At 39.2% G+C, this 16,577-nt stretch overlaps 2 protein-coding genes across 2 annotated transcripts in view; one reads left to right on the top strand and one right to left on the bottom strand.

The window, feature by feature from the left end:
* The window catches only part of LOC111571615 (arf-GAP with dual PH domain-containing protein 1), a 40,124-nt gene extending 28,695 nt beyond the window's left edge, over positions 1-11,429 (bottom strand). The window contains exon 1 of the mRNA XM_023274869.3: positions 11,018-11,429. Within this exon, the coding sequence (XP_023130637.1) occupies positions 11,018-11,105 (88 nt within the window). The 5' untranslated portion in view covers positions 11,106-11,429. The remainder of the gene's footprint in view (positions 1-11,017) is intronic.
* Positions 11,430-13,831: 2,402 nt separating this feature from the next.
* Positions 13,832-16,330, top strand: LOC111571627 (cytochrome c oxidase assembly protein COX19). The gene is made up of 3 exons (XM_023274884.3): positions 13,832-14,009; positions 15,717-15,828; positions 15,917-16,330. The coding sequence occupies exons 1-3, from the start codon at positions 13,928-13,930 to the stop codon at positions 16,008-16,010; spliced, it is 288 nt and encodes a 95-aa protein (XP_023130652.1). The 5' UTR covers positions 13,832-13,927; the 3' UTR covers positions 16,011-16,330.
* Positions 16,331-16,577: the final 247 nt, after the last annotated feature.

The following is a 16,577-nucleotide window of genomic DNA, read 5'->3' as shown; positions in this document are numbered from 1 at the left end:
CTCACAGATGGAGTGTATTTACAAGGGTGAACAATAAATATAGTATAGAAATAAAGGATTCCCCTCGAATCAGTTTAACTGTATCTGTGCAAAGCAGTGATCTGAGTTGTATTACTTGCTACCATGGAGATGGATCAATAGGAAGTCATTGTTTGGGTAGGCCCTCAGTGTTTCCTCATGTAACCACTGTGAGACTGTAGCATCTGTGTGTGTTTGTTCTCTGCATAATATGCCTGCAACCTCTTGACTAGAAACAGTGGTTCGTTTGTTGAGCATAATTTCATAAAATCATATAGAATAAACACTCCCTTTTTAATGCAAGTATATAAGAATACTGTTGTAGATTCACTGGTTCATTAGTTTAGGCAGAGCCCTGAAGCTGCATGTGTTTTAGCTGACTTGCATTTACAGACTGTCATTCATGCTTCATCATCAGAGCCTCATCTTGGCTACTGGCTGACTAATAACATCCAATTATATTCACTGTTCTATCATAACCTGACACTTCTAAATGATAATTCTCATCAATAGCCTCCTGTCACAGTTTCACTGCAGCTGTCTGTATGTGCTTTAGAAAATGCTGTTATATCTTAGATTCAAGTTGTTTTCAGACTGACTTTGAAGAGGGAGACCAAGGCAGGGCTCAGAATTTTCATGGTACTTCTGACCATTTTGTAAACAGAAATGTGTATTATTAAATTTAAAAAAAAAAAAAAAAAAAACTCATTTAAAAGAACTAGATTTTCTTTTGGCCCTAGGAAAATCTTTTTTGAGGGGCACCAAAAATTATTCCATACCGACATTGCAGTGGTGTCAATGCAGGGGCTTCCAGCAAGACTTTGAATGCAGCTCAACACTATTCAGCTGTGTTGGCCAACCAAATACATTTAGCGCATCCACCTGGTAGCTTTCCTTGTAATATAAATGGCAAATTTCCACTTGACCTCATGATAAGGTGCAATTTTACACTTTACTGTAAATACCAACAATCTTTGCACCTTTTCTGTACATACCAGCATTTTGGAACCTTATTTTTATTTCTTCGACGAGCAACGATTTGTTCTTGTTTCCTTAACTGTCCTGAATGTACCATGTGTGACTTACTGGATATCTTCAATTTCCTCATTTCCCCAATGGAATGAATACCTACCTACCTACCTACCTACCTACCTACCTAGCTACCTACCTACCTACCTACCTACCTAGCTACCTACCTACCTACCTACCTACCTACCTACCTACCTACCTACCTACCTACCTACCTACCTACCTACCTACCTACCTACCTACCTATCTATCTATCTATCTATCTATCTATCTATCTATCTATGATCCACCAGGACAATGGGTGACATGGCCATGATAGGTCTCTAGAGTATAACATGCTTTAAGACAGGGCTGTTCCTGAACTGAATCCCCAAATGTCGATGCTCATTTAACTAGAACTAGAAGAAAGCATGTGAGCATGGCATTCCTCTTTGTAATTCCACTTCAAATAGTCTTTTATGACATGTTTACTGCAATAAAATGTGACTAGGTCTCTAGGAAAAAATCCTACTTGGTTCTTGGAGAGCTCCCTAGAAGAGCAGAACTAATCAGTTCCTTGACAATAGTGTCTCAGATCAAAGTAGGTCACTAAAAAAATGTTTTGTCTTGGAACTGTTGGTAAAGTGTGGTTTGACCTCAACTTCCTTGATCAAATTGCAGCATTTGATATCAGAGTGTCTTCTGTATGTGAGGTACCTCTATACTGTCTTGCTTTTGCAGAATGCTGGCCTTTGTTACCTAAAGGATAGCTTAAGCATCAATTTGATCTTCGTGTACACAGACAACAGTCAGTCCCACTAATTAGTCAAAACTGAACTTTGATAAGAACGTAACAACGTAGAGTCCTGCTGCTTAGCTGTTAAAAGCTGGATGTTGATACTCTGCGTAAATGTAGGAACGCCAGTTCATATGTTGATGTTCAAATGTTCATATTAAGACATAAAGGTCACTTCATCTTGACATTTATCTGAACTTTTAAAGCTTCTCCTTTTTATGCCCTCTGACTGCCTAAACCCTGGAAGCAACATCCAGAGAAAATCGTCAAGGACGTTTAAGAACATAGTAGCAGAATCACTACCTAGGTAAGGAATAGACTGTTTATGCTCAACCACTTGTTTCTGCTCATTCAAAATGCACTTGTTTGGATCCTAGGCATCTTAAAACCGTACAGCACCAGTGTCAGCCTCCCTGTACTTGCTTCCCATCCACTTTAGGGCTGCCTCTTATCATGAATCAAAGCTTCACTACACTACACTACACAACCCTGAATTACTCCTGTAGAGTTGGCTGGTTGGATGACAGTAAAAGACTGTAATTTTACTGGGGAGCCCCTGGTTGTGAATACATATGAGTAAGTATAAAGCAAAGGCACTGCTGAAACAGATGGTGCAGCCAGTTTGTCAAGACGGAAACTAGGACTAAAGATGCTGACATCTTGCATCATTGAAAGTTTCCCAGTTTGCCAGAGGTGTTCACCACTTTGTCTCCAATCTGAAGGCAACTTCTGGCTCGTAAACAAAGAAAAGCTTTACTTTAACTTGAGAAAAGTGTAACATGGAGTTAGGTCTGTCTTGGGTTAGGTGCAAAAACAAAATGAGTCTCTATAGAGAGTGGGTGTATTGAGTTCTATGTAAAATGGTCTTTAGTATGCTGCATAGCCCTGAATCATGGAGATATGCTTAAAGACTATGGTTTCAATATTATGCTGGCATTTTCTTTTCAAACTCATGCAGGTAAAACGAGACAAAACATCTGTGCAAATTTAGCATCTACACAACAAAAGCCTTAATTTGCACAGCAAACACATTACCAATTCTGTAATGGGCTGCAGCGATATCTCACTTATTCACACCAGTTTTTATCAAGACACTGAGTTGCTATGGGCGATGCAAAAAAATAAAAAATAAATAAAGTTTTGGATTTTCCCAACTTTTCCTCAGTAAACATTAAAAACAGTCAGAAAAGGCAAGAGCCGGCAGCCACAAGAGCCTCCACCTCCTATCTCATCACAGTTCCTGCTGTTTTTGCTCTTTGACAAACACCTTCCTCACACCTAAGAGGACTGCTGAGGCTTCGCTCTGGAGGGAATAACTCGTTTGCGTGTCCTTAGCAAAGGGCAGAAACTACAATGCTGCTGAGCTACAGAGAAACCCTGTCGTATAAGCTCCCAGCTCAGCCTCTCGGCGGCCTCATCAGAGCGCACCAGCAGAGAGAAGACAGGAAAAAAGCTCTGCAAAGGTAAGAAAGGGCAGAGTAAGAATGACAAAGCATAAATAAAACGCACAACCAGTGCCACCACTTTGTGTGTCTTCCGACCGAATCCGGCAGGCGTTCTGTCTGTCTGGTTAATGGATGGTGTATCTGTGATGGGGAGATAAGGCACGGTGAAAGAGAACAATCAGGTCATTGCTGATGATGTGATAGTCAGTTTTTACTCTGTAGGCCTGTAGATTCTCGTGCAATAAAGACCATGTGATGTGATGCAGCAGTCATTGGAGTACCTTAGCTTCTGTGCAAAATTGGTTAACGTCTGAACAGCTTTTGACTGGGAACTATAGAGTTTCATCACTTCTATATCTGTCTGACTAAAATTGTGTCTGTGTTTCCCCTCATTAGCTTAACAAAATATGTCAGCTGGTCATTACAGCAATGACTAATTGTTAACACCTTAAGGGGAACTGAATCTTCACCACATACAACTTAGTTTTGGTTGCAGCGATGCATCTTTTGCTTTCTGTTTCAGGCCTCCATCCTGAATAAAACTATGCATTGCTTAATCCAAACTTCGACAAAACAACCTCCATAAAAAGTCCATTAATAATAATCCAATCTCCTGAAAACACATATCACATCACCATTTCCGTACACTGTGTTTGTGTGCAAGAGTTGACTGCTCAATTGTAAAACACTACCGAGGAAGAAAAGAAAGACTTGAGACTTCTTTGCTTGGACAGACAAGATGATGGAACTGTAACTGAAAGCAAGTAACATTGACTCATGTCTTTGTTGTCTTCAAGAAAAACAGACAAATCAGGAAATAACACATGATGAGACCAGATGTGAAGCAGATTTGTGTCTCTCTAAAACAGGGTCTGCAGCATTTCTACAAGCCTACTTTTAAGGGGTCTTAGAGTTGTGTGGATGCTAGGTGTAAATGTAACAAAAGTTAGGCATTGAAAATGTATAAGTGTGCACGTAGCCTGAAAAAGCCAGCTTGCTGTTTTAGTGCGTACAAGGACAACTGGCTTACTGAGCTTTGAAAAATTTTCTGTGTGGCAGTAAAGCTAAGAACGATCTATTGCTTCTAACTTTCTGCGTTATCTTTCATTTTGGTGTACACAGCAGCTTGTCATCATTAACCAGTGTTTATGCTGATGTGGTCAGACAACATCTCGATAATAAAATAGTGTCTTCATCGGCGCTGCAATGGAAATGGCTCCGTTTATGCACTGAGATTGAGTAGTTTTCTCTCCACTGTAAATGGAAATCAGAACAACTAAATTCACATTGGTGGTTTGACAACCCAAAACAGGACACAGAAGAAGATTTAGCCTTTTTCTATTGTTCATGTGCTTCACTGCAGACATATTTCTGTCATACAGTAACCTGGAAACACCGGTGTGGATATAACACTGCGTGTTAAAATTAGATTAGTCTTTTCTGAGCTGAGACTAGACTACAGCTTGTGGCACCTTGGTCATTTTGACCGTTTTATATTTTTTTCATCTATATTTCTTTATTGGTAAAAATTAGTACATCATTAAATAATACAATAAGAAAGGAAAAAATACTATGTAAGAATTAGATTTTTCTTGTTTACGGCACCATTTTCATTCGTTACGTGACCCCTGGTGGGAAGGTGTGGTTTACAGTGCCACCTAGCCCACTTCTGAAGACCTTTTCAGACTGGAATTGTTTACTTGTAAGGTTGTAAATCCCCTACGCCCACACAACCGTCAGTTTGTTCGGCTTCTTTCTATTTCTGGCCAGTGTGTTGCATATTAAGCAATCATTTGCACGCAGGAACTTCAGCAGATGAACATCTGTGATTAATGCAATCACATTTCAATTAAAGGTAACTGTCATTAGCCACAATAAGTCAGCTAGAAGAACTATGTCAACTGTGACCTGTGGAAAAGAACAGTAACTCATGAATAATTGGCAAGAATTCTGATTAGATTTAGTAATGCATGAACTGGCGATATACATACATACAAAACAGAAAATATGCTATCAACCACAAAAGACAACAATGATTTAATCATCAGTTGACACACATAGCTATCAATTCCATTTATCTTTCAGTCCATAGTGAGGTTAAAATGTTGGAAATAGTTGAGCAGGCAAACATTTGATCCTCTTTGACCACTGTCAATAGGTGACGCTGATATACTGGAACAAAACCATACAGAAAATTAGCTTATCCAATCACTTACTCAACAAAAATATCAATACATGTAATATTCCTCTGTGGAAAGCATAAGAATTGGCTTCAGAGGCTCATATTGGTAACTGCAGCAGAAATAACTTCTTGTAAACCACAACATTTCTCGCAACATGCTCCACAGTTGGTATGAGGTTCATGTCCTCTATTACTGTGACCAAACAACTCTATCTTTGATTCCTCTGTCCAGAGCCTATTATTCCAAAAGGCCTGCTGTTTGACTGTATGTTCGCTGGCAAACTGTACTTGTGCTCTAATGTTCTTTTTGGACAGCACAGGATTTTTCCTGGCACGCCTCCCATGCAGGTCAGATTCGTGTAATCTCTTTCTGATTGTTGACATATGCACTTTGACACCGGCACTTGCAAGAGTTACCTTGGTGAGTTTTTCATCCTAGACAGTTTGTTCTTGGGCTGAATTTGTTGGGACAGTCAATCCTGGACAAATTGTCTGTCATTAGAAATCTATTTCATTTGTTAATGATTTTCCTCACAGTGGAATGATGTATTTGTTTTTGAATCTCTGAACAGACTCATTGGAACCTGAGCCCTGGCTCCAAAAACGTACATTTCCAAGCATCTGAGCAGCATTCTCAATTATGTTTTGGGAGAAACGTATTTTCTCCCATGTGCATTTGCTCATGTCGTATCACAAATACATTTACATAACTGTTCAAAAGTTTGGGGTCACCCAGGCAATTTCATGTCTTCCATGAAAACTCACACTTTTATTCATGTGCAAACATAATTGCACAAGGGTTTTCTTATCATCAATTAGCCTTTCAAAACGATTAAGCTAACACAATGTAGCATTAGAACACAGGAGTGATGGTTGCTGGAAATGTTCCTCTGTATCCCTATGGAGATATTCCATTAAAAATCAGCCGTTTCCAGCTAGAATAGTCATTTACCACAATGAAACAATGTCTAGAGTGGTTTGTGATTAATTTAATGTTATCTTCATTAAAAAAAAAATGCTTTTCTTTCAAAAATAGGGACATTTCTAAGTGACCCAAACTTTTGAATGGTAGTGTATAGTCGATCTATTTTTGTCATTTAATGTATTATTTTCCAGCTGTTGCTCCTTTTCAGCCAATGGATCATATAGTAGATGGGGCAGGACCTTTGTAACACAGAAAATGGAGGAGAAACTTCAAAGGCATTGTAAAAGGGTGTATTTTAACCCAAAGCACATTTTCCAAAACCTAACTAAATAATGTTGGTGCCTAAACTTAACGGAAGAGCAAGTGAAAATGAAACTTAAATCCTAGAATAAAGAAGCCAGGTCTCCTGGATGAAACTGCTGTTACACTTACACTACCACCATACCACTCCAACTTCCTAAAGAAGACTTTGTGGTTCTTTAAAAGTGTGAATGTTTTCTACTGTGTCATTCTGTTATCATACTGGGGGTAAATGTGTTTATTTCAAAATGTAATTGATAATGCAGTTTAGTTGTATAGAAAATGTATTTTGGAGACAGTGCTCAGATGCTCATGAGTCTGGGTAGATTCACAACCTTTTTTATTTTTCTGAAGGCCTTAGAAAGCTCTTTAGATCTTGGTATGATAACACCACTCTCTTTGCTTTATTAGCAAAAAGAGCAACAAAACCTAGACTTAAGAGGTTTAAATAAGACAGATTCTATCGCTCACTCCCTTATCTTTGGCACCGAATCTGGAACCTCTGATGCTGATCTGATGGATGTGGAGGTGTGATAAATGTACTTGCTGTTTAAAATGTGCCAGATCTCTCTTGATTTATTTCAATTATTAAAATGACAACAAAATGTAAATTTTATGGGCCATCTGTTTCAGTTTATCACCTCTATCTGTATGCACTGTTTTAAAGAGGATCAAATGTTTGCATGTTCAAAACCCAACAATTTCCAATGTGTATTTACTTTATCACATTACTGTATATCAATGAGCCTATACTACCTGTTACATCCATCAACCACTTCCCTTCGTCCTCTCAGTTCACACCTACTCCAGTGCAATACATGTTCATCTGTTTTTTTTCCTGTCTTGAGATGATTTGTGGAGTTTTTAGCTGCAATGAAAGTGTGATGTTTTTCTGAACAGGCCACTGAGATAACATCCTGTGCCCGTCTTGGGACCGAGCCACCGAAGCAGCATCAATAATTCATATCTTGACCATTATGAGATATGAATTATGAGCCTGGGAATTCCTGGTTCCTGGCAACAAGGGAGGGTTTGATGGTTTGGTTGATGGATGGGTGTTCTAACAGTTTTTATTTGTGCAGCCTGTGCCGTCCCAAAATTTCAGAAAATGAGCCCAACCATTAGAAATGCAAATATGAAAGACAAAAGCTGCATCAGTGCTTAAAGGAATCTCAGCACCTGTTGAGAAATAAAACAACACAAATCCCTTCACCAGCTTTCACCATGACATTTGTATTACATCCCAGATGCACTTTTCATTGCTGTGCAACACAGAACATCTGTCCCACCTTTGCTTCACGGAGGCTAAATTTGATTGTGTAATGACTGTAAAGGTGAAAGTGGTGTACTTGCCAGGGAAAACTGACTAACAGTTTCAGCCTGGGAACATCCAGAACCAATGTCTCCCCGAGGCACAGTGGGTTGTTGTATAACAGTGGAGCAAAACGACTTCTAAAAGATATATCCCAGGAGTCAAATAAGGGTGTACTGCAATCAGTCATTGTGCCGGTTCACCAAAAAACAAATCTAAGAGTGCGTAGTCACAGTAGCAGGGCTCTGAGGCTGTATTTTTGATTAAATTTTGGGTTGAATGCAAATGTCAGCACATCAAAATGCTTGCAGTGACATGCTGGTTAACATGTTCATCATCTTCAAGATGACGATTGTACTCATCAGAACTGTTTCCTTCCACTGAATTTCTGCACCAATCCAACACTCCATTACTTCCGCTTCATGCAATAATTGGCTGGGTGTGCCAAGCTCTTTTTTTGATATTTTACCCCCCTCCCCCCCCCCCAATCACTGTCTTCTTGAAGAGATTGTCTGTGTACAGTATGTGCATGTTTGAAAGCTGTTATTGGATCTTTTTCCTCTCTGACAGTTGACTTGTCATGCTACTTTTACATATAACTGTTTGGAATATCTATGGATACTTTAATATTCTGCCACAGATAACACAATGGACAAAACAGTTGTTTGCTGTCATAATGATAGCATATTTGGAGGCTACTTTGGAATAAACGCGGAGTGCAGATGTAGCTGATGGGACTGCAGTTAGTTTTACAGGTGAAAATGTAAACTTTGTCTTAATAATGCTGCAACATTAAAAGTGAAGGAATCATCAAAGTCATTATAAGTAGTTCACTTGATAAACTTGGTATAAACAGAAATGCTTATACAGTAATTAGCAATTCATTCAAAGGCTGTCACCAACCGGGTGAAAGCCCTCCATCCAACCTTTGCACTGCTTCACGCTTTTTTCACTGCTGATTTAGCTGTTATTTATACTATCTCATCTGATCTATAGGAAGGCCTATGATTGGCTGAAATCTCCTATCACAGATTATGTCTTCTGAAGCCTGTAAATGGAGGATGTCTGGAAGTCTGGTTTCTTCTCATAAGACTTGAAGTATAATATCCTGAAAGTTAATTCTGAAGGTTTTGCCCAACTGCTGCTAACAGAAATACTGCCTAACTCAGCTTTAATGTCGAATTTCTGAAAATGTGACAGTACCTGTTCCTCTGTGGTACAATAGGTACTAAAGATACCACAGATGGCATAAGTACCAAAGATACTAAGCAATAACAGAATCATGTGGAGTTGTATTTTAAGTGCAGATGCAGTAACGTGACTTGCGTGAGGGAAAAAAGTACAAGAAGAGGTAAGTATGGAGATATTTTGCACTTAAGTTAGACAATCAAAATGCGTCAGAATGCAAACTTTTCTGCAAGACAATGAGAACACTATGAGGAAATATCTCAAACTTATCAAAGCTGTTAACTTTGTGCATTGTCAAAATGTTCATGATCTGAAATGCAGCTGTTGTTGAACTGCGACATTTGGCACAACACACGAAGTTAACAACAGTGTTCTTGTTTCAGCTAATATAGAGATAGTCTATAACATGAGCTGGGTGCTCCTCATATTTATGAATAAATACATTAGGTTCACTGATGTATATATTTGTTTTAGCAATTTTTGTACAGAGAAACATGGAATTCCAGTAGTATTGGAACCAACAACCAAATTTCTGGCATCTTGACTTCCCTAATCCGTCACCAGGTATTTGAGTGCTTTCATTTGTCAGTCATTACGATCCTTCCACTGGCGATCATGAATATTTGTACAAACTTTGATGTAAATCTATCATGTAGATGTTTCACTAGTGAAGTAAACTTGAAAGTGGCATTGATTAAAAGTCATTATAGGATAAATCTGCTGTATAATATGAATATCTGTGCAATTCATCCGATAACTACTGAGATATTTCAGTTGGAACCAGAGTGGTTGACAAACTAACCAACCAACCAAGAACCTCACACTGACACTGCTACAACTATACCACTAACAGAGCTACAAATCACCAGTTCAAACCAGGTTTTAGACCTTTTGTTTACAGCAGTTTGCGTGAAAGCTTTTGTGGGGCAGCTATAGGCTGAGCTATGTTACGCAAGTTGGTGCTACAGAGAAGCAAAAGGCCACATAAAAATTTCAGACACTTTAAAGCTGCGATAACCAACACACCAACAGAAATATCTGCTTATTTCTGCGGTCAAAATGAAATCCCTCCTTCATGTGTCCACCGCTCAGACAAAGCTATCTAATTTTGCAAGAGTGTCACTGGCTCCAAAAGCTGTGCTGCTACAGCCAGTCCTCAGAGGAGCCGTAACCAGGGCCAAGGAACAGGCATCCTGGGCGGGCTCGGCTCCAATGCACTGGGCGTTCGGCCCGTACTGGAGCCTCGGTGGCCACTCACTGGTTTACTGCCATTTCAGTGAGGAGAAAGGAGGGGTGCCGAGGAGGTGGAATAAAGGAAGGAACAGGGATGGAGAGGTGAAAAAGGGAAGGAAGACACTCTGAGCTGCCTTATGTAGAATAAGCGCCCAGGTAGAGTGTGGACTTAACTGGAAAGCACACATGCAGAGCAAAAAAAAAAAAAAAAAAAAAACACACTTGCAGACAGCAATAATAACTGAGCTGTATGGAGGTTGCTGACAGTGTAGAACATAATGACACCAGACCACACACACAGTCAGGAACAAGAGTGTGGGGAGGATAGTTGGCATGTGTTCACTCACACAGTACTGTTTTATGGGTTTATTGCTCAGATTAAGGCGTCCAGAGTCCAGTTTGTCAGGTCTCCTGCAGAAACACCAGGGTGTTCTCAGGTAACCGGGCCTTTCTCCCCATTCACTCAGACTTGTTGGTTTCATCTCTCCACCGCTTGCGCAGCAGCTTGCATGCATGAGAGCAGCTGCAGCTTCACGCGCTGTCTCCATCAGGCACCGGCTTCGGGGTTTTTTAAGGAGGGAGGTAGGGAGGGAGGGGAGGGTTGTCTTACCTGGATTGCCGCAGTCCGCACACGTTTCGTTGCCGGGTCTCGCCAGCACGTCTTGCAAGAGCTTGTTCCCCTCCGGTTCCAGCGCCATGGTGAGTTTATCCGTCCAGCCTCACCGCGGTGGGGAAAAGAAGAAGAAGAAGAAAGGCAGCAGCAGCAGAAGAAAAGGGAGTCAGCCCGAGAACATCCGCCGCTGGCAGCCAGACGGACAGAGCGGTCGATCACCTGTCACCTCCGATCTGAAGTGGACTGGAGAAGAAAGAGCGGAGGAGACTGAACGATCCCGGCAGTGAAACCTTCCTCTCTTCCTTTCTCTCTCTCTCTCTCTCTCTGATAGCTCTGTTACCAAGTCTCGCTGACGGCATAATAATCAAGTCTATATGTTACCATCTCATCCTCCTCCCCTGTCTGTCCTCTCGCTGCTCTCCACCGCCCTTATCTTAGAAAAGCGAGACATCCAGCGGTGGAAGGTGTGAAATTACCCATCTCAAAAAATCCAAAAGAGGAACAAGCAGTCAGATATACATAAATGTATGGAGTCACAGGAGTGCCACAATAAAATATAAATAAATAAATAAATAAATAGATAAATAAATAAATAAGGAAATAAATGTGCAAATATAAAGAGAAATAAACAAATGTATCATGTATCAATAATCGTAATTCGGTTATATATTTTAGCCATTATTTTGAAATCCATCATTCTGCATAATAATAAGTATTTTTATATTTAGTACATCAAGAGTTGATGCCAATCTTTCAGAAAAACTCGTTGTAAGACTTGTAACGAAGTATTCATACACTATGGTAATGTTTCTGTTTAGTCCTGGGGTTGCTGGGAACAGTCCAGACGGTCAAAAGATAATCGGAGTGGTCGGGAGTTCAAAACAAAATTTCATTCATTTTTTTTAAACACATATAATACTTAAAAAAAAAAAAAATCATTTTTTGCCTTGTTTTATATAAACAAATAAATATTAGCTGTACAAGTATTAAAGTGAAATAAGAAGAAACACCTAATGTTTTTGTACTGCATTTTTGTTTTGTATTATTTAACTGATATAATAAAAGAAAAAGACTATATCACAGAAATCGGCTTCTTTTGTTTTATTTATTTTACGTAAATTAAAAAGTTGTATTTTAAAATTATTAAAGTGCAATGACAATCAAACCTAAAAAAATACCTAATGTCATTACATTGCTTTTTTTGTTGTATTAAAATGCATTAAAAATAAAATTAGGCACAAATCGACAGCATAGTCCAGGGCTATTCAATTAAAAATTGACTCGGGCCGGATTTTCCGACTAAGAACATGAGCTGGGCCGGATGTTTTTAGCAGACAGCGAGACCATTTAAAATAAACACAAACAGATAAGATAACAAACACACTGGATGTTTATTAACATACTGCCACATCAAAAAGGACAGAAACACAATAGAAGAGCAGTACTTAAACTAAACCTGTGCTGAAATACTGCTTCTTTAAATTTTACATTTCAAACACACAACTTCAACACATTTTGATAGGTAAATATAAGCACAGGTTAAGGTGCATATGAACATAAAAACTAAGAGCAGATTAGAAACGCCATCTTTTGTTTTGGTCACATCTCAAAGTGCATTAAAAAGTAACTTGCTTAACAGTAACTTTTCAGAACTTGAGACATTTTTCTTCTTTTGAAATAACAAAAAACAGAGTTTGTCCCTGTCCATATTTGGTCTCATCTGAGACAGTCACATCTTCAGTGCATATAATCAAAAAAAAATAAACAGTAGGCACAGTGATAGTTACTATCCCTTTGAAACGAAATAAAGCTGACATCAAAGTGCATAATAAAGTGCAACTAAGTGAAATAACTGTCAAAACAAAATGTCTTTCTTAAATATTAAACTTCTAATAAGTGAACATAAAATAGTCACATAAATACATAAAACTACCTTTAGTGTCTGCTACAGCACGCTGCTTTGTTGCACTTACCATGTCTCGAAGACATCTGTGGCGAGAATGTTTGACGTGTCAGACCTGTTTGACAGCAGATGTCACACTCGTCTTAACTTTATCGTCCGTTAAAACTTCATCCACGACAACCAACATGCAGTCCTTCACAGTTTCTGAGTCTGTGAACGGCCTCTTTTTCGTGGCCCTTTCCTGAGCTGTGCAGGTCCGCTTCATTGTAGTACAGCTCCGGTTGTAAGATGCAGTCAAACTCTGAATTATAGCCGCTCTCTCATGACATCCCTCGGGAAAGTTTGTCCGAAACGCGGCATGTTTTTCCAACGTGGTGTCTTCGGACATGATAATCTTTCAGCGCTGCAAAGCACTCGTTGCAGAGTAAACACATTGGTTTGGCGTTCGGACTTGGTGGTAAATAAATAAATACTTGTCAGTCCACGCAGGATTAAACCGACGGTTTTCCTCGCCGATTTGTCGTTTCAGGATAGAAAAAGACATGCTGCTATTTTCGCCTGTATAGAACTGCTAATGTTAACTTTTCAAACGCGTCTCCTCAACACAATGCATTGTGGGTTAGTTGCTAGGTTACGGTAAGTGTTGCATTCAATGTTTGCAAATAATGTTGGAATTTTTGTAAGAACTTGTCAGTGTTACTGAAAGATGTTTTTCTGTTTTTCTCGGACCCAAGTCCCAGTCACTCGGCAGCTGCTTTAGGGCCACTCGAGGGTTGCTTTCGGGCCGCATGTGGCCCGCGGGCCGCTAATTGAATAGGGCTGGCATAGGCACTCGATAGAAAGTCTGCTCGACAATCGATGCGCTCCACTCGACTAGTAACGTCTGTCTGCTCAGACGGCCCCTGAACAACACGTCTTATTTGCGCGACCACAGGGTCACAGTGGGATATAGTCGTACTGTTCGAAAAATTTGCAGCTCTTGAAGTCTACAAACGTATTTCAACATGTCTACTGCTATGAATTTCGGCTCCAAGAGTTTTAAACCTCGAGCTCCCGACAAAGGCGCATTTCCTCTGGATCATTTTGGTAAGTTCAGGCACAGACCGACTTCTTTACACCGTGTTATCCACTGCAGTCTGTCACTGTATAATACGATAAGTCGTATATCAGCCACATAAATCATACATTCAGTTTGTCAGCAGGGTTGTGTGAGTTTCATTGTCGCAGTTAAACATTCTGATAAACCGGTTTTACAGTGCTATAATATATTTTTTTAAAAATGACTACCACGGAAATCAAATTATATGTCCATAAAATGCACCGCGAATTTCTAACCTAGCATCATAACTACAGTCACTTGATTCACGTTAACGTAAGAGAAAAATTACTTTTTTCTCTTTACTTTTACATTGCCAGGTTTAAATCTAAAACATGACGTTTGAATTTGAGAAGGAAAAGTAGTATTGTCTGAAATATCTCCCAAGCTACTCTCTAGAAAAATGGACGCACAACAACCCTGACTCAGTATAATATGTGATCTGGATAGTAAGAGTAAATTGCAAGTCGCGTCCAAATTGTCCAGTTTACTCAGTACTAGTTATGTCTCATTGCACTGAAAATCAACCGGGTTTGGATTCATTAAGCTGGCCAAAAATGCAGGAAATTGAACATTTTTCAACTGTATAAACTTGTCATCTTCATGCCAAAGAGACATGAAGCAGTATACTGCATGCATCATAACATAAAAATGTAAATATTTCTTTTTGCAAGTTTCCATAATGAAAAATATCTCCAGAACAAAATCATTTGTAACTGAGGTTACCAGGTTTTGTGTGGAAAGCATTTTGTGACACAACTGAAACTTAGATGTGGCTTCCATGAAGTGCAATGACATGATAACTAAACTCACTTACCTAGCAAATCAGCAAGTTCATAAACACTCCTGTAGGAGGTAGCAAAACTTCATATTTCATGTATTTTAAAAGCCTGTCTTTGCAACTTGTGATTCCTTCCACCAAATTTAGTTTTACCTTGACTGTACATCAAGTAGAAATAAATATCACCAATCTGCCACATGGTGGAGTCGTCTCTCCAGGCATCAGCATTGATAACGCTTCTTGAAATCATCATCCAGCGCCTCTATTTAATTGTAAGACATTTTCAATAACCACAAAGACAGAAATAAATCTGACACATCAAATATCTTGTGTCAAATGCGGTTGCAAGTAGATCAAGTTTGACAGTTTGACAGCCTGTTCACATGTTTTTAGGTTAAACTTCGAAACTGGAAATTATGTTTTCCAGGCAAGCTGAAATGTCTGAAATAAAATTGTCTGACAATAAGTACAGTAATATTTTCCCAAATGTTTCCCAAATTAAGCTGTTTAGTAGTGTTAAATGTGAACACATTCTGGCTCCACTCTGCATCTCGAAACTATTACCGGTAACCCCTCATTCTGTACCTGGACCTCTGACATCAGAAAATCAAAGTTAAAAAGTTAAACTTTTTGAAACCATCTTGTGAAAATTAACATTCATGGAACTTTTTCACATTTTTTTTTCAATTTGTTTATTATTGCATTTAAAAACTATATATTTATTGTCTGTTCTTAATGTTTTAATGTTGCAATTTTTGTTAAATACCATGTAACTGGAGTTTTGAAAGGTGGTATGGAAATAAATGAAAAAATGTTCAAATGTACATGCATATCTACCTCTAGTTTTGAGAGACTTTCATTAGATCTAATTCCGGAGCAGGACATTCAAGCTGATTTTGGATAATTGTCGTTTCAGGAGAGTGTAAAGCCTTCAAAGACACATTCATGAAATGTCTGCGAGACAACCACTTTGACAACTCCAAGTGCCGATTGCAGTCCAAAGACTATCTGGAGTGCCGGATGGACCAGTAAGAAAACCCTACTGACCCAGTAAACGTAAACACCTTTGTACAAAAACATAAATATACAATTCCTGTGTTATGTTGTGTTTTCCAGTCAGCTGATGGCCAAGGAGCCTCTGGAGAAACTAGGATTCAGGGACCTGATGGATCCTCCTCCCAGCCAGGCGGACAAAGACTCTAAACCCTGATGCTGCTGCTCCTCAGCTGCTGTTTCCGGAGTGCACATGTGGAATCGCTCTGAACTTGCTATACCCAACTGTTTGGTGTGAATAAGCTGACGACACATGTGCTCTTTAGACATATGAAAGGCAAAGGCTGCTGTGAGTACAAAGATGAGAAGAGTGATTGCAAAGACTCTGAGAATGCAGCTCCTCCAGGAGGCAGTTGTGGTTTGATTTGTGGCCTTAGTTTGAGACTACGGAGTACAAACTAATCCTGTACATAAAATGAAAATGTCTAATATAGAGAGATGCTGTTTCAACATGTCAATAAATGTTTTATATTTTAACTAGTGTGTCAAAGCATTTATTGCCATGGCAGTTGTTGCTATAGCATTTGTATGGATGAATTAAACCTGAGATGAGACCACCAGAAAAAAATATTAAGCTGACTACAGTAGGTGCAGTAAATTGTCAATGTCCCTTTTGTTAACATTTATTCTCAAATTTGACAGACATGTATGGAACTGGATATTTCAGTCTTTTTGTTATTGTCCTGCTAATGACCAAAACCACAAGTGTGTCCATGTCTGTGCT

This window comes from Amphiprion ocellaris, chromosome 18 (genome assembly GCF_022539595.1).
Source record: "Amphiprion ocellaris isolate individual 3 ecotype Okinawa chromosome 18, ASM2253959v1, whole genome shotgun sequence".
Taxonomy (NCBI): domain Eukaryota; kingdom Metazoa; phylum Chordata; class Actinopteri; family Pomacentridae; genus Amphiprion; species Amphiprion ocellaris.
The sequence above is the reverse complement of the archived record's forward strand: the minus strand, read 5'-3'. Positions and strand labels throughout refer to the sequence as shown.

Bases quoted from the DNA above. Each gene is read 5' to 3' on its own strand.
- LOC111571627 (XM_023274884.3), top strand. From the start codon at position 13,928: ATGTCTACTGCTATGAATTTCGGCTCCAAGAGTTTTAAACCTCGAGCT. The intron at 14,010-15,716 runs GTAAGTTCAGGC...TTGTCGTTTCAG, and splicing joins ATTTCCTCTGGATCATTTTG to GAGAGTGTAAAGCCTTCAAA. The intron at 15,829-15,916 runs GTAAGAAAACCC...TGTGTTTTCCAG, and splicing joins CTGGAGTGCCGGATGGACCA to TCAGCTGATGGCCAAGGAGC.